The 24,213-nt window shown below is 40.7% G+C and overlaps 1 protein-coding gene across 2 annotated transcripts; it reads right to left on the reverse strand.

The window, feature by feature from the left end:
• Positions 1-570: 570 nt before the first annotated feature.
• LOC127039352 (acetylserotonin O-methyltransferase-like) lies at positions 571-13,896 on the reverse strand. Of its 2 annotated transcripts, XM_050932915.1 has the most exons (8): positions 13,713-13,896; positions 11,928-12,102; positions 9,593-9,722; positions 8,651-8,719; positions 7,991-8,109; positions 3,438-3,578; positions 1,907-2,029; positions 571-1,266 (listed from the first exon to the last, which is right to left on the reverse strand). In XM_050932915.1, exons 1-8 carry the CDS (start codon positions 13,782-13,784, stop codon positions 1,055-1,057), a joined length of 1,041 nt encoding a protein of 346 aa, XP_050788872.1. In that variant the 5' UTR covers positions 13,785-13,896; the 3' UTR covers positions 571-1,054. The 2 variants fall into 2 exon arrangements, with proteins under 2 accessions (XP_050788872.1, XP_050788880.1); XM_050932923.1 differs by lacking the exon at positions 1,907-2,029.
• Positions 13,897-24,213: the final 10,317 nt, after the last annotated feature.

Below are 24,213 nucleotides of genomic sequence, written 5' to 3' on the forward strand. Positions count from 1 at the left end.
TCAGCTGGATTTGTTAGTACAATGGGAACAGAATAGAGGAGTTATGGTGTTACTCAGAGCACACTTTAAGATTGCCTCAACCACTATCTTAAGGCAAAATCAAGCAACCAGTTGGGAGGGACAAAGATATGGGGGACAGGGAGGTATAAAACACTAAAAGACCAAAGAAATACTGACTGCAGCACAACCTCACTCCTTACCCCTCCCATGGGGTACAAAAGGGGTGAGATGAAGACTCCAAGCCCAAAATGGAACATGACCCTAAGCTGTAAGGGGTAGGACTATGGACGTGCATTGCAGGCATATTTGGGCCTGCTAAGAAGGAGGAGGGAATAGGGGGAATAGTCTTATCTATATAAAAGTTGATTACTTTTCTGGATCCAGCTAAGCTCCTGGCCTCAATGGTATCCTGTAGCAATGAGTGCCACAGACAGTGTGGGGGAAAACACTTCATTTGATTAGTTTTGAATCTCATATTTTTCATTATACTGACTGTCCTGTTGTTGTTCTGATGTGAGACTGAATTAAGAAACATTTGAAGAAACTGAAAGATGGCAAATCCTGATGAGAGAGAGTTCACTCCTTTTACACTGTATACATTTTCATAGAATCTCAGTGCATCCCACAGTAATCAGTACATTGATGTACAGTACAGTTTATATTTGCAGAAAGAAAGCTGAGTACAAACCCAGATGGGACATTATGTTAAATATGCAAGGGAGAGTACAAAGTCTGACAGAATACAAATGTATAATGCAAGGAGTATAAGCTTTCCATAGTGTTGCTTTCACATGCTATTTCTTGTTAAACCTGTGTTAATTACTTTATTCCCACAGTTAGAATCCAGAGCCAAACAGGATTCACATTCAAACTGGCAGACCGTCAATCCTTGTAGGCTCAACATACATAATGAGTGAATGTTCTAGCAACGTATTGTTGTACAAAGAAAGTGACATGGTTAACTATGAGCTGTGTTCATTGCTGATGTCTAGTAAAAGCTGGTCACGTCACTGCATTTACACATCTAACAATAGGCAAGAAAGGAGAGACAGAATTATTTTCTTCCTAAAATAGCATCATAGAGCTTTCCTGTTTTCTTGACTTGAATCTCTCTGAAACCAGCTGCAGCGAGGAGCTTGCTGTACTCGGTTGGCGTTCGTTCTTTTCCTTCAGCCTGAACCAACATGTTCATAGAGTAAAGCTGGGCTTCTAAAGGCCCAGTTTTGTCTTCATTCAAAAGTGTTTCAACCAGCAGGACTCCGCCTCCTGGTGGGATAAAGAGATTTAAAAACATATACGTTAATTTGTCAGAGGAGGACACAAGAGTTTATTTTCCAACTGCATTTTTAGGTATTTCCAAAACTTTAGTGATCTCCCTTAAATTAAAAGAAAAATCACGTTATATTTATTTAATGAAATAGCAAGAGGGATTCTGTGCATCAAATAACTTATTTCCTGTACTTCAAGCAGAGAGTGAAGGGGAACCTATTAGCTGTGATTGAAACATTTATTTATGCCAGCAGAAATGAACCCCGGAGGTGTGGTTGCTCAGCCCCTCTGAAAATCAAACCCCATGGCACCTAGAAACACAGATTAGCAATTTTCAAAAATTGAAGAGGTGCCTGTCAACATCATTAGACACTTAAATAACTTTAAATATCTGGCCTTCCATGTCTAAAGTGAAGTGCCCAAACCTAGAAACCAATTATGAAAATTTTCACATTGGCCATTATTACTAGTATGGCTTGGATACAAATCACTGACTTAAAAGGAAAAAGGTTTTCAGTGTATGTTTCTTTACTTAGTCTTTCATTCAAATGGACCTTTTTAAAAAAAAGAAACACAAAAACCCTGTCCAAACCAAATGATGCATATAAGTCTCTATTTTGCAAAGAGGAAAACATACCAGGCTTGCAAGCCTTGTAGATTTTTGTTAGTAGCTGCATACACTTGCCATCTGCCCAGTCATGCAGGATCCTAGCCAAAATGTACAGGTCAGCTTCTGGAATTGGATCTTTAAAAAAATCTCCTGTAACAAAAAAGAAAAACAATGCAAAAAACAGGCCTGAATAAGCAAACATTTTAAATTTGGTGCTGCAAAAAGTACAAGCTAACTCCAAAACTACTCAAAAGACTTGCTGGGAAACTACACTACTCTGGCTTGTCATGCTCACGGCCAATGCTAAGCAGTGACTAAGAGCGTATGGCAAAAATTCTCAATGTCGTGTGGCAGTGCGAAGGGGGTTTGTTCATGTTAAGTATGGAAGAAGCCTGAAAAATGTAAGCAGCTAAACATTTAATAGACATATGATTCTTTGGAAACATTTTAGTGCTTCACAATTTCTCCAAAAAGACAGAAATGAACGTACATGTAATGAAGTAAAAAGAAAGGGATGGTGAGAGTTCCCTAAACAAACCAAAAAAAGTTAATTTTCACCTCCTTGTACATCAATTACATTTAAAAAAAACTCCTCCAATCTAGGTGGGAACACAATACAAATAAAGAAGATTCACAGCCCCACTTAGGAGGCAAATCTCCAGGGGTCCCTGGGAGGGGGGGCAAGTGGGGCAATTTGCCCCAGGCCCTCGGCCCTGCAGGATGCCCAATGAGCATATAGTATTCTATAGTATTACAACGTTTTTTTTTTATGGAAGGGGCCCCCGAAATTGCTTTGCCTTAGGCCCCCTGAATCCTCTGGATGGCCCTGCAAATCTCCCAGTATTGAATAATTGCTGGTGTGCACTTTATGCATCCACTTGTATGCAAGTTCCATTTCTCCCTCTCTTTCTTTCTGTTTCCTGTCTGCTACACCCATATAAACCATCTGTCGCACTTCTCTGTCTTTGCTTTTAGGTCATCACCCCCTTCTACTTTTCCTCCTTCTTCACTGCTGGGTCCCTTTTCTCTGTCTCTCCCCACCTCCTCCGACCCCCACTCCCACAAAACTGACCATTTATTTTGATTTAAATAGTAAAAATAGACATCTAAAAGCAAGATGCCTCAACACTCAGTTTATATTGTAACAGGACCCTGACAGCATTTATCCCTTCAAATGTAACATGGTCGTCCTTGTGGGCCTTTGTGGCCAGTCATATTGCACTAATCTACACAACCTACTGTTTTCAACAATTTTGAACACTTTGGACATGCCTACAATTGTTCAGTAAAGACGCATCCCCACCACGTGGCACTGAAGGGCTAGGAAGCACATAGCATGGAGCTTGGTTTTTAATTTTTACGTTGCTGTTTAATTGGGATAATATTCAAGGCCTTGGTATATACTTGCATCCTTGGCAACTAATAGCTCAGTTTCTCCTAGGTGAGAAACCAAGCTCAAATGGTGTACATTGCTCATTACACTCTGTTATCATGAAACATGGTCCATTCAGCACATTTTTCTTTGCATATGAACACACACAAAATGAACCAAGTTTACCTTCATGGAAAGTGATCCTACGTTCTTCTGGGGGTACAAAACGCTCCTTCGCCACTTGCACTACTTTAGGTAGGTCATAAATTGTGACTGCAGACTTTGGGTACAAAGAAATACATTCCTGGGCCAAACCACCTGCACATCCTTATAGTGAAAGTGAAATACAGAGTAAATGCTCAAATATAACAACATTGGTCATTTTTATAATATCTTCCATCTAAGAAACTTAGACTGCAATGAACTCAGATTCATGCCGCCTTGTGAGGTAGGTTAATGTTAGTATCCACTTTTACAGAAGTAGAAACTGAAATACAAAAGAGATAAGTGTTTTGTTCATGGTCTCCCAGCCTAGCTGTCTTCTCTGAAATAGGACCCAATTTTCCCTGCTCCCAGTCCTGTGATCTAACCACCACTCTGTAAAGGATATTGTTTTAGCAACACAGTGTGAGGCAGCTATAGCTGGTGGAAATTTTCAAATGAAGAGTTTTCTCTTTCAAAAAATGATAAGTTTGAATATGAAAATTTTATGAAATATTGACTTTTTCTAAGTTTTAGTTTTCATGACATTTTTCAGACTTCTTTTTAAGTGAAAACAGTTACTGGAAGTTTATTTCACTGAAAACCTCTGTTTTGTTAAACAGGAAATGGAGATAACCATTTCAGTGTTTGCCATAAAACACAAGACTTTAAACCAATAAAATTGGGTCTGTTTTGAACACTGCGAAACAGAAACCTCAATTTTTTATGAAAATATTCTGAAAAAATTTCAACCAGCCTTACATAAAACTAAAAGTTAAAATACCAGTTACCCACCACAGTAAATATTCTCCTTATCAAAAATCGACATATCATTTTTCTCTTTTAAAGCTCCCATCTTCAATATTTAGGAATGCATATAGCAAATAATAATACTTAGCCTCTTATATAGTGCTATTAAACTAGATGATCACAGTGGTCCCTTCCAGCCTTAAAGTCTATGAGTCTATAGCGCTTTTAATCTATGAATATCAAAGCACTTCACAAAGAAGGCACATATCATTATCTCCATTGTACTGATGGGAAAACAAAGGCCCAGAGAGGGGAAATGACTTGCCTAAGGTCATCCAGTCAACCAGGGGCAGAGCTGTGATAAACTCCTGAGTTCTAGCATGGTCACAATCAGCACAGTCACTGCAGCAATATATTAGAACTCTAGGCACCCTTCCCTACAAGCTGGATTTCCAAAGCACTTATCTCCTCCCATTAGGTTTACACCAAAACCAGGTCTTGGTATATAGAAAATGCCACACTGAGCCATAAGTAAAATAACCAAATTGTTAAAAATGTGAAAGATTCACATCCAGTATTCACCATTCAAAACATTACCATACAGTTAATGTTCAGGATGGGGTTTGCTTGTATTGTAAAAACAAGCCCTAGAGGGGGAAAGAAACTGGTGAGGAGCATGAGCTGAGTTAGTTTACATGAAAAGGACAGCATATGTCAAGGTTATTTTTCCCGTGATATTTAAATTCATGTTTTTCTCACTGTTTGCAACAATGAACTGAAAACTGATCTGGTTTCTGTGCTTCAGCTGCTTTGGCTCCATCCCACAAACACACGGATTTGTTCCTGCAGAGCTAGTTATTTGCATAAGACTGCGGGCAGTTAGCATTCGACAATAGCCTGCTCCAAAGATCAATGGAGTCAAGGGAACAATTCCCATCAACTGTTTTAGGGTTTGGATTCAGACCCAAAAAGGGCACGGAAAGATTTTCTGTATAAGGACTTTGCAAACAGAAAGAAGGATGGGAGGGAAGCAAGTGGTCCAACTTTTGAGCCTACAAAATTGTAGCGTGGCTCTTCAATATTAATTCTATACAAACAGTCACCAAGAACACTTAAATCCCTTGTAATAAAAACACTGATTCCAGTCTGGGAAGATGAGGACTGAAATCTCAGGACAACCAGTACATTTGTCTTGGGGAGAAGCCAGGAGAGGGGGAAAGGGACTATAAGTTGTGTTCAAGTGATGGGTGGGACGTGGGATATTTTGGAAAATTCCATGGCTCTGAACACATTGAGCTTCAGGATAACATACTTAGAGCTGGTGATCAATTTTCCACAACACATTTTTCCATCAGAAAATGCTACTTTGTCAAATGCAGAATATTCCATGGGAATGCATCATTTTCAACAAATCTTTCAAAAGGAAACCAGACACGTTTCCAGTAGAAGCCTGCCTGGTTTCTGCCAGCTTGCCTACCCTGCCTCACCAGCAGCCCATCTGGTGAGCAGTTTTCCAGGATCCTCCAGCTCCCTGGCTCCTCTGCAGCTCCTGTGGTGGGGTTGCCACAGAGCAGAGCTCCCAAGAAGCATCTTCCATTTGGGAAACGGTGCAACACTTTGGTGTTTCCAAAATGAAGAAATGCAGAATTTCTCTTCTGCAAAAATGTTTGAGATTTTGGCTTTTCATCCCAATTTGGGATACAATTTATTTCTAAAATCTTGAAACTTTTGCAGTGTGAGAGTCATTTTCCCAGCCAGATCTGCTTAAAATGAAATAGTCAGAAGGAAGAACAGATCAAGCTTACGGACCCTGATTCACTCAGGTGCTTAAGCACAGATCTATCCCTAAATACATGATAATGCCCACTGAGGCTGAATCAGGGCTATGGGCATGCAAGTAACCCAACAAATGTAGGTAAGAAAAATTTGAAATAATAATACACGACAATGAAAACATCATAATCATCATAATCTGCAGCAGACCTTAATTAGTAGCATCACAAATGCACAGAATGATTGCTCTTTATAAATATATCAGAGGGATAAATATTAGGGAGGGAGAAGAATTATTTAAGCTTAGTACCAATGTGGACACAAGAACAAATGGATATAAACTGGACACTAGGAAGTTTAGACTTGAAATTAGACGAAGGTTTCTAACCATAAGAGGAGGGAAGTTCTGGAACAGACTTCCAAGGGGAGTAGTGGGGCCAAAAGACATATCTGGCTTTAAGACTAAGCTTGATAAGTTTATGGAGGGGATTGTATGATGAGATATCCGAATTTTGGCAATTAATTTGGCAACTGATCTTTGATTATCAGCAAGTAAGTATGCCCAGTGATCTGTGATGGGATGTTAGATGGGATGGGATCTGAGTTACTACAGAGAATTCTTTCCTGGGTGCTGGCTGGTGAGTCTTGCCTACATGCTCAGGGTTTAACTGGTTGACATATTTGGGGTCAGGAAGGAATTTTCCTCCAGGGCAGATTGGCAGAGGCCCTGGAGGTTTTTTGCCTTCCTCTGAAGCATGGGGCACTGGTCACTTGCTGGAGGATTCTCTGCAGCTTGAGGTCTTCAAACCACAATTCAAGGACTTCAGTAACTCAGACATAGGTTAGGAGTTTGTTATTGAAGTGGATGAGTGAGATTCTGTGGCCTGCATTGTGCAGGAGTTCAGACTAGATGATTATAATGGTCCCTTCTGACCTTAAAGTCTATGAGTCTAAGTGATTGCAGTGTGACTGAAGATAACTGCAGAATTTTTACAGCCAAATTACAGGGTAGGGTTAGCAACCTTTCAGAAGTGGTGTGCCAAGTCTTCATTTATTCACTCTAATTTAAGGTTTTGCGTGCCAGTAATACATTTTAATGTTTTTAGAAGGTCTCTTTCTACAAGTCTATAATATATAACTAAACTATCATTGTATGTAAAGTAAATAAAGTTTTTAAAATGTTTAAGAAGATTCATTTAAAATTACATTAAAATGCAGAGCCCCCCGGACCAGTGGCAAGGACTGGGCAGTGTGAGTGCCACAGAAAATCAGCTCACGTGCTGCCTTCGGCACCCGTGCCATAGGTTGCCTACCCCTGTTATGAGGCTATATTTGCTGCCACAAGGGAGCTATATTGACAGAGGCTGTTCTAATGCTATGCACAGCTCCAGTGGAAATTGTCATCAATATTACTCAGAAAATCATAGGTAAGGCCATTGCAAAGAAGAATAAGACACAGCTGAGGCACACTGAATGCCTTTAGAGGTTGAGAAGTGAAAATGGCCAGAACAGATTAGCCAGACTTCATTTCTGCTTTCTGTGTTTTAGAAACATGGAAGAGCAAAACAGTGGGGGAGAAGCAGAAATGGAGATTGCTATAAATCCTGTCAGGATTGAAATACAGACAACAGTAAAGCTGTTTGGGGGTAAGACGGATGTAGGCAATTCATCAACCTAAAGTCACTGAATGAAGTGAAGAGTAGCCTGAAGGCTGTTCTGGCAGAATTTCTTAAGCAATGGCAAAGAAAAACCTACCAAATCAATGAGATGGAAAATAAGCTGCTACTTAGATCTATGGGTTCTTTAGACTGAGAAAAACATTCCACTTTCTAACGCTTTTATCATTTTCATAATTTTATACGACTTTGCCTCAAAATGTAAAATGCTTCCCTTGTGATTGATCCTGACCTTGAAGTGTGTCCTGTTTTTCTGTTGCTCACAAAGGTTGTAGTATAAGTGCAGTATTTATCCATAGCTTACCAAAGAAGACAGTTCAAAATTCTGATGACACTTACCTCCCAGATCATAAATGACGGTGAAAGGTGATAGGTCAAATGCAGCAATCACATCTCTGCCACATATACTCCAAATTGCATTTAAACCATACATGAATTGGATCATCTCTTTTTCTGATCTAGTGATTTGAAAGAACATTATTTGTAGCACAAGTAAATTATCACACATTCATTGGTGGCTAGCTTAATATTAATCTTTCACTAACTTTTATCTCAAATACTATATAAAATCCTGCTTCTCAGCCAGCATGCACAATAGACTATAGCGACCACTAGTAAAAATAATTTATACTAGTAGCTATTCAAAATATTAAAAATAAATCCACTCTGTTTCCTACATTTTTATGAGACTTACTGGAAGAAAAACATGTTACACTTATCATTTAGTAGCGTGTTATGATGCTAGATCCCCAGATGTTTCTCATTTAACAGACTTTTCCATTCTACCGAGTATGGTACATAACAAACTTTCATGATAGGTTGCAAGTAAGAATTTTTCGCTTTGATACCAAATGACAAGCATATTAGAAATACCAGTAATTCTCAACACTGGATACCATTGAAATGATTTTTCATGTGAATAGGACTAATCATCATATTTCACCATTGAAGTGGTAATACAAAATAGAAAAGTCATCCCAACACTAAATTGATTATTACCTGTAGAGAGCCCCAAAGAGGTCTTTTGATGAAACGCCAAATGCTCGCTCATACTGGTTTTTCCCATCTCTTAAAAAAAATTACAAAATTGTGAGCATATTTTTGGTTTAACTGCTTGCTGCATTGGTGGCAATTTTATTAAGGTACTTATTCTATTAAACTTATTATGGAAAAAGGGAATCATTCTGAAAGCTGTCTGTGCCACACCAAAATATTCAAAGAGGAAATCAGTCTCTACTTTGTTATTATTTAAAGTTCATTATTGGACACCACTAAGGGGAAGGAAACACAACTGCTATTTGATGTACCAGAGACAGGGCCTAGATCCTCAGATAGTGTAAATTGACACAGCTCCATAAAGAGCTGCGCTGACTTGTACCGGCTGAGATTCTGGCCCAATATATGCTGACTTCCTTCCTCACTTTCTTCTGCCTTTGGCAACACAACCATTTAGGATCCTTGTAAGCATCCCTCAGTCACTATTCATCATCATTTGCCTGACCGAGGGCTCCCCTCTACAGAAACTGTTGTTATGATTAGTTCCCCTTGGGACACAACAACAAGCATAGTACAGAATTCTGTTTCCTGAATCTGCAGTGAATTCATCCACTGAAGCACTAGCAAACATAAGCTCATGTAGTAATAGTGATACTTTGCACTTCAACATTCTTCTGAAACAATTACCAGTCAATATGTATTATCAGCAGGCAGGATTGAACCTGGGAGCTCTAGAGCTAAATGCATGCTGCTCAAGCCACATGGCTAGACGGGACAGAGCACCACATGCAGGAGGTGTGTGGGTTACATATGTCTTCATTTTCTAATGTTTCCCCAGAGACACGCCTCTTCCTGAGAAGGTTCACAAATGTAGCAAAGTGTTTTATTGCAATGGGTGTTGGCACATGAGTTTTGTACAAACGACATAAGATTTTATTTCCTTACCTCACAGCATCTGTCAGGTAGTGCCAGCACAAATAGACAGTTTTGGAGTAGTACATCAAATTATGATACTGAGATTTGGGACTTGATTTTACAAGATAGAGGTTGGAAAGCTCTGTGTTCCTGTAAAAGGCTAAACGGAATAAAGGGAAAGGTAAGTTAACATTTACAAACTTGTCATTGTGCAAAGCCTGTTTTACAGCATAATCTGTGTAACAAGAACAAGCTGTAGGAATGCAACCAAAGAAACAAGGAAACTGCAGGAGATTCCCCACTCTAGATAGACCAGAGATGGGGGAGGGTCCAGGCACTCATGCATAGCATACCATATCTACCCATCAGATGCTGTAAGAACTGGAGTGAAGGATTCCAGGATGTAAAAAGCACACCCCATCACCATCAGCACTTCTTTATGAAAGTGTATAAGCCATACGCCTGTGGTGACATCTCTTTCCACTATGCTTTGTAGTGTATGTGCTCAAAAGTATCTTGTTCCAGCAATAACACCTAACATTCCAGTCTATTTTCACCTGGTGAGGAAACCAATAGGGAGAGTTAAATCCCCAGGACATAATACCACCCATAATTCCTAACTTGAAAAGCTCAGACACTTATGAGGCCATCTACTACTACTGAATTTCAATATTCTCACTGGCTGATTATGGGAGTCATCTGACAGATGCAAAGTTTTGGGCTCTTACTATGCTTAAAATACGTCTTTCATGGACAGATATATGGGCTGATATAGAATGTGTTCTCTCTCTTACAGTACAGGGAAACACCCACTGAACTCAGTGAGAACAAGGTTAGGCTTTAAATCTATTCTTCAGCTATGTGTGATGGGAAGACTGGGGTCTGGGCAGTTCCAGGAGAGTCTCTGTGTGTGTTCTACACCCAGGTGGCTGCCATGGAGGTGAAAAGTTCCTCTGAAGCATCCACCTGAATTTCCATTAGCAGGGTGGATACTGCCTCATTTGTGCTCCTGCAGCTGGCCTGGTTGCCATGGAAAGGGTGTAGGTGGCTTCTGAAATGGCCACAGATTTCTAAGGGCTTGTCTATATGGTGAAATGGACTGGAATAGCTGTTTGGTAAGAGCTCCCCATGCTGACACCATTATTGTGGAATATCAGTATCTTTTTCCAGTTTAGATTAATCCATTTTGGAAGTGGACCAAGCTAAACGGGAACAAGTCAACTCTTATTCCAGAATAAGAGTATCCATATGGGAAGCTACGGTGGAATGGCTGTAGCGGTTTAAATTCCCCCTTCCTTACTCCAGAATAACTTCCCCACGTAGAAGTGGCCTAAGAGTAGAAAAGGTACTTGTAAAAAGGCCACTCTTCTCGGACGTTTATTATAGCAGTCCCTGTGTGCCAATGGGTTTATATTAATCCTTAGAACACTGCTTGATTCCCATGGGGAGGATACCTACTGCTGCTTTTGTCAGCAAAATGTGTGAGTGATATTTACAGAGAGATCCACCAATGTTTGCTGCATATGGAATACAACAGATTAGAAAGAATATATAGATATTGTATCTGGTACAGTCTTCTCCTGCTCTCTGTGGGCTTTTCTCCTCATTTCTGCCTCCTAAATCATGTACTGAGAGCACAATTCAGGCTGAAACCAGAGAACACACAGCAAAGAAATTTCTTTGTATACATAGGATTTTCAATCAGGGTTGCTTTGTCTGAACACATCTCTTCCTAAGCTATCTGTAAATATTTCTAAAGTACACTTCACACTGCAGGGTCCAGACCTCCAGACAGCATAAACAGCATAGCTCTGTTAATTTCAATGGAGTTCCACCAATTTATAGCAGCTGAGGATCTGACCTCTTGTCTTTCGCTCAGGAAATCTGAAAGTGCACTTAATGTAATAAAGATAATTAATATAAAGATATAAAGACAATTGGCCAAGTCAGCAGGAGAGCTTAAAGAAGTCTAAATTAGTGTAACTAATACCGTCTTCTGGCCTCCAGACTATATATTCATTACACATCTTACAACATTCTCTTAGATTCCCTTACAGCTGCTTAGACTCAAATTCCCTTATGCATGGGTAATTACTATTGCTTTTGAATTTGGTCCAATGAGTTAAAGAGGTTCTTAGGAAAGGTAGAAAAGTGACTATGCATCTGTTGTACTCTCTTACTTCTACCCAAGTTCAGTTTTTGTAAATCTGCTGCTTTGAGATTTCTAAAATCACACTGTACCTCTTCCCTCATTCTGGCAGTTTTGCTTTTAATATTATAACTCAGTCTCGCACATATTATTTAATGAGGCCTTAAAACCAACAGTGATTTAATTGTTAGTCTTCTCTCTTCCCGACAACGTTACCTCCTTCACTTTTCATTTCGACTTCCAGGAGCTTTAATCCCACACAGGCATCAAGTAACCGTTCCATTCCACTGACGCTGGTGCCCAAATGTTCAGCAATGGCATCTGAAGACAGGGACCCTTCTGACTCCAGCAATAGATCAAACACTCCCAATTCACAGGCAGTAAACATAATCTGAAAGCAAACCGCCGTGGAGACAGTGGACTAAGAAAAAGTGCAGATGCCCCTTGATGATGCCCTCCAGGTCCTTAGGTGAAATTTTTTTACAAGAATTGTAAAAACCACCATTAAAGTGTTTTTCAACCATCAAAATGCTGCAGTTGCTTTTAGCACTGAGACCATTGCTTAAGCTGCACTGCTTCTTTCATTTCTGTTCCCTGCTAAACAACCCATTAAATGATCACATATTAAGGTCAGGTATTGTGTATGCATTTTTTTTTGTCTTTATAGGTTTAGAACAGACCCTTACAAATACCACATTTTAAAGGCACTGTGCTATGATTAAGGGACTGATGATGTGACATATTGTTAAAAAAAACAATGAAAGTCTCGTGCATCAAAGCCAGAAACAATCCTAAAAGATTTGGAGCCCTTAGATAGATCTAATAGCCTAACCCCAAATGGTAACAAATGTCTTTTTATTTATGTCTTTCTATCTAGCATGGAATGTATAATGCTAAATTGCATATTTTATTGTTGTCATAGAAAAAGTTCACAAAAATGCCAGAGTGTGGCAATTCTAATCTCCTGCTTGCCATGATCCTTTGTAAACCTCCCCAGAGTTCCCCCTCTCCCTTTCAGAGATAACATAACACCATCCAGCACAATGAAAATTATCTTCAGATTATCTTTCAAAAATATATTTTGAGAGTGTGAATTTGAAAAATATTGGCCATCCACTGCCTCTCTGAGTGCTTAAAAAACTGTTATTGTGTGAACTATCCTATATTCTCTCCACAGTGGAAAGGAGACTCATTGGGAATTTAATTCTTTCCCTCCCACCCCGCCTATGAATTATGTTTCTTGTTTTGCTGTGTTGGCTTTTGACAGAGCAGGAAATATTAAATACTAATTGGAATCTTAGTAAAAAATCTTCAAAGAGGGAAATGAAATCTCTGGGTTTCCACCTCTGCCTTACTACCATTCTGTTTCTTGAAAGACAGTCATTAAACTAGATCTGTTTCCCCCTCAAGGGATACAATTTGCCAAAATATAACTAAGCCACTATGTTCTCTTTTGCAGCACAAGGTAAGTACAGATATGCAAAATTCACTGTAGTTGAGAATATTTTTGCAAAACTGTGTTATCTGAGGTTAGATTTTGCAAAATCAAAACCAAGGGTCATTTGGATCTGTGGTCTGTTTATCTGAAAACCAAAATTTAGAGGTATGTGAAGATATTCTATTAGCAAAACAGACTGGCACGATTGTGGGTGATTTTAATTTAGCAAAGCATCATTTGGAAGATTTTATAATAATACAACTTAGTTCAGATCTGGGTTCCCTTTACCCAAAACCCCTAAATTCAAGGAGTTGGATAAATTATCTCAGAGTTGGACCATCATTGAAGGTGACGTCTCTTACAGATTTTTTTTCTGCAAACTTTCATCATGCCTATTTCAAGTTAAAATTTGACAAACTACTAGGAGATTGAGGTTAAAATTGGAACCCCTTGTATTGAGTCTGTTCCTTTCTTTGGATTTAAAATAACCATCTAAATTGAGTTTGGAAATTTCTACCTACCTAGTTTTAATATAATTTCCAGGCATTATTTGTAATTCTTACCTTTGAGACTAAAAACCCATTGTTGTATTGAAATAAGATCTGAGGATAGTCAAGGTCTTCTGTGGAGCTCATTTTCCTTCAGCGCTCTGAGAGAGATCCTCTTGCCTTCGTCATTTAAATAAGCCTCTTTTCCACTAGATACAGATCACACTGGGTAGTTCACTTAACCTTATTAGTTGTGAGAAACACACACACACATTGCTTGAAGAATTTGAATCAGCTAGTTACTTCTATTAGGTTTCTTGCTGTTCTTTGGCTCTCTGTCCAGAAAGTGCAGGCTGGAGAATTACTATGAATTTATGTGTTTCATCAGCCAAAATGGCATTTAAAAAGCTAGTGAGAAGTTATAGAAAACAAAATAAAGATGTTTAGATGATAGTGTTTACAATGTCGAAAACCTGAACAGGGGATGTTACAGTTTATCAAGACATAATAAATCAGTTAAATTAATTCAGGGTCTAATCACAACCATGGTACAACGGCAAACTTTTATCCTAGTTCTATGCTATTCTGAGCAGGTGATTTTGGCACCAGTGTGGAACTGTAGGATCCTTAAATATAGATCCTTATTTGTCTCCAACCAAGTTTATCAGCCAGTGGAATTATGGAATTGCTTGTATCAGTTCAACCACACAATTTTAAAGTAGAGTTTAAAAATGCAGGAAAATGAATTATCAAACAATCCCCAAACAGCTTGAAATTACCTTTTCCAAGTATATATAGCCAAACTTTGCTACCTATACCAGCACAAGACTATCTCCCATTATACACAAAATACAATATGTAGGTATCATTTTGAAACTATTTTAATTTTTCTGGAATTTCACTAGTATTGTAAGCCTTATTTTAAGTAAAGGTACAAAGGATCGGAAAATCTTTAGTTTACAAGCCAGTTCAAAGCTTCTCCCTTTTTGCTTTTCTTCTAAGAACCATCAATTCTCTTGACCATGAAAAAGATACGTGATTTCCCAGCTAAACTCTTCGAAACAGGGTTTTTCATAGTTCACTTTTGCTGTAGATAAGCACAGTTTCCTATAACAAATAGTAGTAGCAGGCTTAGTTAAGGTAATTAATTTCTCCAGCCTCTGTACTCTCAACTACTTACTGATTTTACATAATTGCTAGACAAGACTAAACTTGTAAGTGAAATACAACGAACAAAACATCATGTGTTTTAGTCACTTGGGCTTTGTCTACACAGGGAAATTGACCAGCATAACTAGTGCAGAATAAGCTTTTCTTCAACAGTGCCTCATGTGGACACTCTCTTCCAAAGTAAAAGTAAATCCCAATTATCCAGAGGTTGCTGGAGACACTCAGCCTAAATTTAGGCCAAAATTATTACAAGCATTCTGGCCTATGTGTGGATGTACAGAATGTTATTATTTAAAATGCCATATTTTCTCTGTCTTCACTGCATAGTGCCACTACAAACATTACATGCACTTATATTACCAGTGTATGGTATTCTCTGACCACATCTGCCATGAAACAGAGAAACCATCCCCCAGCATGGAAAGGGTTAAGGAGAGCCTTTGGGCCCAGCTAGCCCTGCCCCATTATATGGTGCCTGGTCCACATTCAATCCACACTATTATAGAGGACAAATCTTGACAATATTTTTAATCAAGGGCAGACCACAGCCTACTTGCCTTTGCAAGATTGGGGGATTATAACTTAAATAAAAAAAAAACTGGCATGCACAGCAAATGTGATTTGGAAAGACATAACTTATTAAAGAAGCCATTTGGCAAGTTACTTCCTTCCCAAATGTCATTTAATTCTGTCACCACCTGTCAAAGTGTTATTCACTCCATTGGTATTAGAGTTGTTCAAAAGAAGTCATATGATTTTTTTTTCAGTGAGAAAAGGATTTACTACTTCCCCCTACTCTCTGTCTATTCAAATCAGATCCACCATTGTTGCTCAAATTACATTTCCTCTCCATCAGAAAAAAAAAATGAGAGAGACAAACAGACGCCCACCTTAGAACAGCCAGCAGCCCACTGATTACCATTTGGAAGATCCAAGCTCAAGTTCCTGTGCTAAATTGAAGTCACAGGAAGCCCACCCACAACTGAAGGCTCTTCCCCTAGCCCCAGTGGAGAAGCCACGAAGCCTGGTGTCAGCAACCTCTGGCATGCGGCTTGCCAGGGTAAGCACCCTGGCGCACCGGACCAGTTTGTTTACCTGCCGCCTCTGCAGGTTTGGCCAATCATGGCTCCCACTGGCCAAGGTTCACTGCTCCGGGCCAATGGGGGTGGCGGGAAGCCGCAGCCAGCACATCTCTCAGCCTGGCGGGCCACGAGCCAAAGGTTGCCGACCCCTGCACTAAGCCCAGGGTTCAACTAAATTTAAGGGACAGCAAATGATCAAACAGGAATGGGAATGAGCGTTACATGGCCAAAAACAGGGATCCTGAAGGGGACATCGAGCAGAGAACTCCAGACAGCACCTACTGCTCCTCAAAAATATCTAAGGAGCCAGCACAGGCGCAGCCCAGAGGAACTCTGCCTGGATGTGTGATTGACGGGAGGGAGAAAGAAGCCCCACAGTCACACAGTGCCTGTCCAACATCCTTCTCCTGATTTTATGGATGGCCACTTTGGCCAGTGGCAGGAGGAGGTTGACGAGGAGATCTTATGAATTCATGGGGCCACGGACAGGGTGTGTGTGGAAATTAGGAGGTGCAGGGGGAAAGTGCAGCCAGAACCTTAGGCGAAGGTTCTGGAGGAGCTGAAAAAGGGGCTGCAATCTGGTGCACTTGAGATAAATGTGCGCCAGAGTCTCCCTCATGCCACAAAAAGGACAAGTGTCGCAGAGATGGGGTGAACTGCGCCAAGTACACACTCATGCTTACAGCTCCCTGAAGGAGCAGCCAGCTGATATCCCTGGCAGGCCGTGGAACCAAGGTGGAATACAGGCTGGCCCACCGGGGTTTCTCCACAAATGGCAGAAGATCCTGTCACTGAGCATCAGGGCAGGACACAAGGGTGAGGAAATAGAACATGTGGAGTACAAGTCTGTACAGATGTTTCATTGGCGTGGTTCAGAAATGAACCAGTTGCAGATCACACAGCTGTCTTATACTGTTGTGGGGGAGGGGGACGAGGAGAGCAGGTTGGGGATCCTGGACCTGAGAAACTGAACATCTAAACTGAGTTGTTCCACAGAAGGTTTTGGTTTTGATCAATTTGCATTTTCTGATTTAAAAAAACCCATTTTGGCTAAAATTTCCCAACCTGCTCTACTTCCAGCATCGTGGCACAGACTTCTGCCACTTGAACTAAAAACAATAATTCCATTAGCTGGCAGCTATTATTCTCCAGCTGGGAGGCTGCTTGCCTCTGCCTGGGTAGAGCAGTCTCTAGAGGGGAATGACACCTTAGCATGAATTATACTTTGGTTAAAGGTTCACCACTGTGAAAATGTTTTTTGATGCTTTATTCTTGCTGTAGCTTTGGCTGCATAACCAGACATTTAAGGGCATAATAACTAATTAAACTGCTATGTTGCCACAAGGCTGACATTTTTTTTTCAGTCCCAGCAAAGGATAGAAAAGACTTGGGTAATAAAAAGGCCATACAGTTGATTAAGCCCCCTTGGAGAGCTTTTGTACCATGGCTACCAAGATTATTTTTAAGGACATCAGAGATAATCATCTTAGAAGATTACTAGAAGCAAGGAGACTGAGGAGTGATGATGAGGTTTGCAGATAACTGCACTAATCTGATAGTGTTTTGAAAAGCAACACGTTTCCATGTATACTGTTACTAAGGCTTAAACTCTAAGCGCCTGTTAAGACATGAAGGAACTCTAAAAAATAAAATGAAGGTTGCTTTTGTTCTCTGGAGGCACCATCAGACATCTTAGCACAATGCCAAAGAATGTGTGTTATGTAAAGCTGTTACTTTGTTAAATCTGCAAGGAGTTGTCTATGCGCTTTTGATTAATGAACCTATCTTTCCACAAATCACTTGCTGTAGACAAATAGTACAACAGAAAATAGTTACAGCAACAAACAAGTCATGCAGAATAGGAGAGATATAAAAAAATGATATGACTGAATCAGATTTGAGAATAAAATATGATTACACATGAAAAAACTACAAAGCCGCCCATGAAAAATAAGGATTGATACCAATTTACCATGTAATATGTACAACTAATAAGGATAGATATGTTACTAGTATGGAAATGACTAGGCTAGTGAGATTATGTAGTGCTAGTATGGAAGTAACTATACAACTGTTGGTATGAAGGTACAGTGCATATTCAGTATAAAATAGATGTCTTTAGAAGCCTGAGCAGACGTAGACTGAGTTGAGTGCTTTGAAGATAACACAGTGCTGTGCTTTTTTGCCTGACTCCTGAGTGCTTATTGAACATTTCACTGTATGTCTGTTTGAAGGAATATGCAATATTGATATGCAACAAGTTTTCTTTCCTTGTGTATTGTCTTTCCCTTCTAGACGCTGCAAAATAAATCCAGTTCCCATCTGCATTTAGCAAACTTTTTACACAACACACCAGAAATGGTGACCAAAATGAGGTTCCCTGTTTATGTTAGATTAACTATTAGCAGACACTTGGAGTATATGGAGCTCCAGAGATTCCCACCACCTCCAAACAAAAAACCCACAGTTTCAATCTTCCTCACAGCTGTAGAGGGTCTTTAAGAAATAAGTCTTTTAAGAACAGAGCTGGAGACCAGAAGCCATTGTTGCTCCATTCAGTTTTGCAGACACACTGTCTGTCAATAACTCACTTGAACTCAGACTTTTCTACCAGAATGAAGCCTCAGAAAAAAAAAATCGATGCAAGCTTTGTGAGGCCTGACAGATTCAGAGCATGAAGCAGTGCAGCTGAAACTTAAACAAAGGAGAGAGTCAAAAAAGGGGAAATAAAGGGGATAGTGATTGGTGCAGGTGTGGCTGTAGGGAATGGCTTGCTCCACCACTCATCACAAATGTAGTAGGTGAACACATGCCTACTGGCTACCCAGGAGCGGCGCCAGGGTTTCTGACGCCCTAGGCGAACGGGCATTTCGCCACCCCCTGCGGGTCCGGTGGACCTACCGCAGTCATGGCGGCAGACGGTCCGCTGGTCTAAAGGCTCCGGTGGACGTGCCGCAGGCATGACTGCGGTAGGCCCGCCAGAGCCTTTAGGCCAGCGCACCACCTGCCGAAATTACTGTGGTAGCTCCACCGGAGCCTTTCGAGCAGTGGACCGTCCGCCGGCATGACTGCGGTAGGTCCACCGGACCCGCATGCCGCCCCCCCCGGCAAAATAGCACTCCCCAAAAATTCTGGCGCCCTAGGCCATTGCCTAGGTCGCCTAAATGGTAGCACCGGCCCTGTGGCTACCCCATGCAGATATTGTCATTACCTGACCTTCTCTCTCCCTGTCTGCTGTACAAACTAATCTTAAGCAAAAACTCCAGCTATAGCTTAATCTTGGGGTTGTAGAACCATTGGAGTCTTCTGTTTTAGGGTCCTTCACTGTGTGTGAGGGGAAAAGACTCATAATGGTGGACCTTGAATATCTGTACTCACTGTCTTGGGAAAAGCCCCTCTTCTTGCTGAGAACTGCTTTCCATATTACCTGTTGAGGGTTAAGGCAAGCAGGCATAAATGAAGTTATACACTGAAATAAAGATGGTCTCTATCTACAACAAGACTTGTGGTAGCACCCCCTAGAATGGTCTTTTTTTTGACAGGTAGGAGGAGAAGAAGAAGAAAGGAGCACTTTTCCTCCCTCAGCTATCTGGTTGGAAGGGGTTGGGGAAAGAACCAGACCCCCAAAGAGTGTTAAAGAGACTCATGATGAGGTTGGAAGAGAGCAGAGACAGGTGGAAGTATAGCAGGCTTCACTTCATGAAGAGCAAGTAGAAACTCAGTCAGCTGGCTCCACCGCACATGACTAGCCCTTCTGTTCTGATTCCCCCTCCCAGCACCAGATGCCTTAGATGGTTGGGGCTGGAGCAGAGAAACTCCTCTCTCATCACTCTTCGCCAGTAGAATTACGCTACCCTTTGCCACTGATAACTCTGCCTAGTTTTAATAGATACACTACATTCAAGCACCTTCATATTTCTGGGTTCTGCAGGAGCTTAAGAAGTATGTCCATCCCGTTAGCATGTTCCTATTCTCATTGGAGGATATTCTCCCTCATAATTTTCAGAGGGATCAGAGAATTGTTTTTAATGGTCAATGTGAAGTATTTGCCCTGAGGTCTCAAGAGCTGAGTTTCGGGAGTGGAGGAAGGCAGTGCTTGACTTTGTAAAATCTCAGCTCCTTTGCCTGTACTGGCTCTAGTGACTATATTTCTGAAATGGGACACCATGAGGGGCTTACCCAACCTTCCCTGGAGCTGGCCTGAACTTCTCACCCCCCATCTCACACGGGGCTGGCCTGAAAGGCCCCCCCTGCCCATGTGTGGGGCTGGCCTGAGCTGCCTGATGTCACTGCTCGCCTGAGCCCCACTGCATGGGCCATTGCTGCTCGCTTACCCTTCACCACAAGGAAGGGACAATATTGTTATACCATGGATTCTTCTACCACTTCAACTAGTATCTATATCTATATCTATATCTATATATGTAACCCTTCTGCCCCTCTGAATTGGCAGCAACAAGGGCCAGGTTCAGTATCCAGGTGTTCCGTTTCAATAACACCATGCATAACCGGCTCGAGCCCCCACCCACTGACCTGGGACACTTACATACCACACCCCCCCGGGCACCTCTTGGAGGCAATACTTCCCCTCTCGCAAGCACGGAGTAGCAAAATCTTTTTAATAAAGGAAGGAAATAATATGGCATCCCACTGGAGAAACACCATAAACAGGATTATAACACAAACCATAAACAAACAAAAAAACAACCCACCCCCAGGTACGTTTGGCAATGTCCTTTTCCCCTTAGGGTCTTAAGTCCAATCACCCCAAAGTCCAACAACCCAAAAGTCTCTGGTCAGTGCCACCCCAGAATTCGAGAGTTTATCTGCAGAGTTTTACCCACCCCCCACAGCCTGGGTGGAAAAGGGGGGTAAGTCCACACAGGGTGTTAAGGGGCACCTTACATGGGCCAGGGCCAACTGCTCCACCTCTCCGTGAAGTTCTGCTGCAGCCTTCACCGCGACCAGCTCCACCACACCAGCTGTGCCACTCCTCCAGCTGTCCCTGCAAACTGCTTCACTCCACTCACTGTTCCATGGGCTGCTCCAACACACTGCAAACTACTCTGCTCTGCCAGTCACTTAATGATAGGTCTTCAGTCTCCCTCACTAGTTAACACAGCACTCCATGATCTCAATTCAGCTCTTTCAGTGATTTCAGCTCTTAGTAGGGGAGCCCTGGTGCTGGTGCACCATTGGCCCAACATGAATTCAGCTCAGCAGTCTCTAGATGGGACTCCTAATAGAATCAAACATTAGCTCTACTCTTTAACATTGGAGAAAGGAGGATGTGCAATTGGTGTTCCAGGCCCTCAAAAGGGGCCCATACCATTAGGTACACACACCAGTCCCCAACCTCTCTCAATTCATGGTGTTTTGGAACCCATGTTTAGCAAGTACCACCCAACTGAGGTTGAGTCATTTCTGTCACAAAGCAGTCCCAAAGCTCCCCATTCACACAATCAGGGTGACAAACCTTTTTTTTTTCCTGTCCCAATAAAAAAGAAATTGGGGATCCCAGAGCTGTTAAAATCACCATCCCAAGCTGCTGTGGGGTTATGCTAAGTGGGGGGGTGGATGCCAATGCAAATTCTTGAAATTCTTTCCACACTCTCTACAATTCACCACCAGATGTCAGGGTAGCGCTCATCCTGACTCTGCTTACATATATATACTTTTCTTCTACTTTAAGTATTTGCTTTATTGTAATAGGTTTATAAATTTATATGAAAGTAAATTGGGCTGTAATGCAAGGGACCCACAGGCCATATCCTGCATGTTAAGCGAAAGCCATGTTAGCGAATCTATGTCTGGAACCTTTCATTCAGATAGCAAAGTCAGCACCCACACATATGTCTAAGACCTTTCACCTAGATAGATAGATAATGGTAGAATGGCATGGGGGGGGTTCCAAGTCTATACCCTCAGACTTAACAGGTACACCACAAAAAAAGAACCAAAATAACAGTGAGAACAAAAACAACACGTGTGTATAATCTAATGTCATTAATGTGTGTGTACATGTCATCAATTAATACAAACATACTAGCCTATGAAGTAAGTATACCTTAACATTTTTGTGAGTGAAAAATAAAGTTTGGGCATAGAAAAAAGGATTTCAGGCACCTGTGCCCTATAAAAGAGGTAACCCATTTTGCTAGAGTAAATAAGCTGTACTTGTTTTTCGTAAGCTTTCTAAGTTCCAAGGGAACTAAGCTAAGCTTGGTTTCCCTAAGCTTTGTTCTTAGTTTTATTAGGTTTTTATTATAAAGTTAAGTTAGATAAGTAAACTCTAAGTTAGCTTTGATAGCTCTTAGCTCTAGTTTCTCCTAAGCTTTGCACACCTCTCACTCAAAAATTAAAGGAACCTAAATCACCAAAGGCAAGGCCGGTCCTGTCTCTCTCACCACCAGGTTATCAAGGAAGGGTGTGAGGATATTAACCAAAGCTTTGTAGCATATAATACCATAATATCATATGTATCTTTTAAATAGCAGTAATACAATTGTAATTTTGTAACGCTAGTTATTTTACCATTTAATTACTACTTCATTGATCTTAATAAAAAGTCTTTAACCTTGTATCTGTCTCAGTATAAGCTTCCTTCATACCCCTGAGGGTCCTTTGTAAATTCTGTGAAGCCTAATTCGGAACAAAAATATTATCTTCTAATCAAACAAATTAGCAAGCCTATAACCCATACTATCCAAATTAATATGATTAACATCCTAAATCAGGCAACAGTTTATAGTTTGCTTTATTGCAGTAATGCATCTCTTTGACATTGAAACTCCCTGTCCCAAAGTAGTAAGTTATTTATATTTTAAATTGTTTCAAAACTGATTTGCAACTACTTGTTAATGTACAGACATACCTGCAGTGAAAGCTAATAGGATCCATTACTCTTGGCATTCTTGACATACCAGTACCTCCCCCAGCAATGTTCATTTCACATTTTAAATGGAAAAAAACACAACAAAAACAGTGCTTTGGAATGTAAGCAGTACATGTTAATTAGGCTAAGAGCCTGTTGATCAGAGAGATTAAACTTCAGTGAACAGGAGTATCTGTTTTAAAGCCACTACAGATGGCAAAGGATAATACATTAAATAAATATCTTTCTGATTATATGAACATGAAGTCACTTGCCAAGACTAATTCAGTAGAAAAATCACAGAAATAGTACCAGATTTTAATCAGACTGCTCTTGAAAGTCAGTCTTGCCTGTTAAAGTGATGAGATTTTGTCAGTGATTTATTTTTAAAGAAATCTGTAAGATTTCACATAGAACAATTTATCTATTGCTACCAAAACACTTTTAGTGGATGCAAAAAATTAGTCAAGTTTTTAAAATTTAGGTACATGATTTCCAGAACCTGTTTTAGTTTCCATTGGGATCCAATGACATCTGATTTGAAAGCTAAAGACACTACGTCACCAACAAATGCGTTATGATACACAACTGATTCTGAGCAAAGAACAGTTACTTATCCTAGAATAAATGTGTTTATACAACGTTATAGTCAATGTGGATCCCAATGTAGATATGCACATACCTTATGCACGAGATTGCCATCTTTTGAAAAGCAATGTCATCAGGACCACACATTTACTCCGTCTCCCCATACGCCTGTGAGAGGGTACAATGGGGAAGCTGCAACACTTACAGGGACCACAGGAGAAGTTTGGCAAGCGGTGTCACAGATATACACATTGACTTGCAGCCTAGTAGTCCGAGGCAAGTATTCAACATCAGACTTGACTTTAGGTCATTTTTTAGTGGCTGGAGAGACTAGAACTTGTCCTCTGGAAGGTAGACTTTCACTGACAGAATTGATTATGGTCCCTCTGAATTCTTATTTTTTCACAGCGCACAAGGAGACCTAGCTGGTGAACAAGGAGAGGATGTACTTTAGGGCTGTCTGTCTCCTGCTGGGACCTGCCTCAGATCAACCAACGATCTAGGTATGGGTAAACGCTGCTACCACTGCTAGGACTTTTGTGAAAACGCTTGTTGATGTGGAGAATCTGAATGGCTTGCATCTTGTATTGGTCATGACTACCTCAGGTACTCACTACCTCAGGTACTGTGAATCTCAGCTATTTCCTGGGGCTAGATGGATGGTTATATGGAAGTATGCATCCTGGAAGTCAAGAGCCCTGAAACCGTCTGGAGCGTGAAGTGACAGAATAATAGGAGGGAAGGGGTACCATCCTGAACCTGAGAAGATGTAGGTAAATTGCTGAGTTTGCTCAGGTGTAGAATAAGATGAAGACATAAGGAAATCAGGAGATAGAAGCCTCTTTCCTTGTATTCAATTGGC

Source organism: Gopherus flavomarginatus, chromosome 1, assembly GCF_025201925.1.
Source record: "Gopherus flavomarginatus isolate rGopFla2 chromosome 1, rGopFla2.mat.asm, whole genome shotgun sequence".
NCBI lineage: Eukaryota > Metazoa > Chordata > Testudines > Testudinidae > Gopherus > Gopherus flavomarginatus.

Coding starts and splice junctions, on each gene's coding strand:
- LOC127039352 (XM_050932915.1), bottom strand. CDS start 13,784: ATGAGCTCCACAGAAGACCTTGACTATCCTCAGATCTTATTTCAATAC. Junction 9,723..11,927: donor CGAAATGAAAAGTGAAGGAG/GTAACGTTGTCG, acceptor TATTCCGTTTAG/CCTTTTACAGGAACACAGAG. Junction 8,110..8,650: donor CTCTTTGGGGCTCTCTACAG/GTAATAATCAAT, acceptor TCAAATCACTAG/ATCAGAAAAAGAGATGATCC.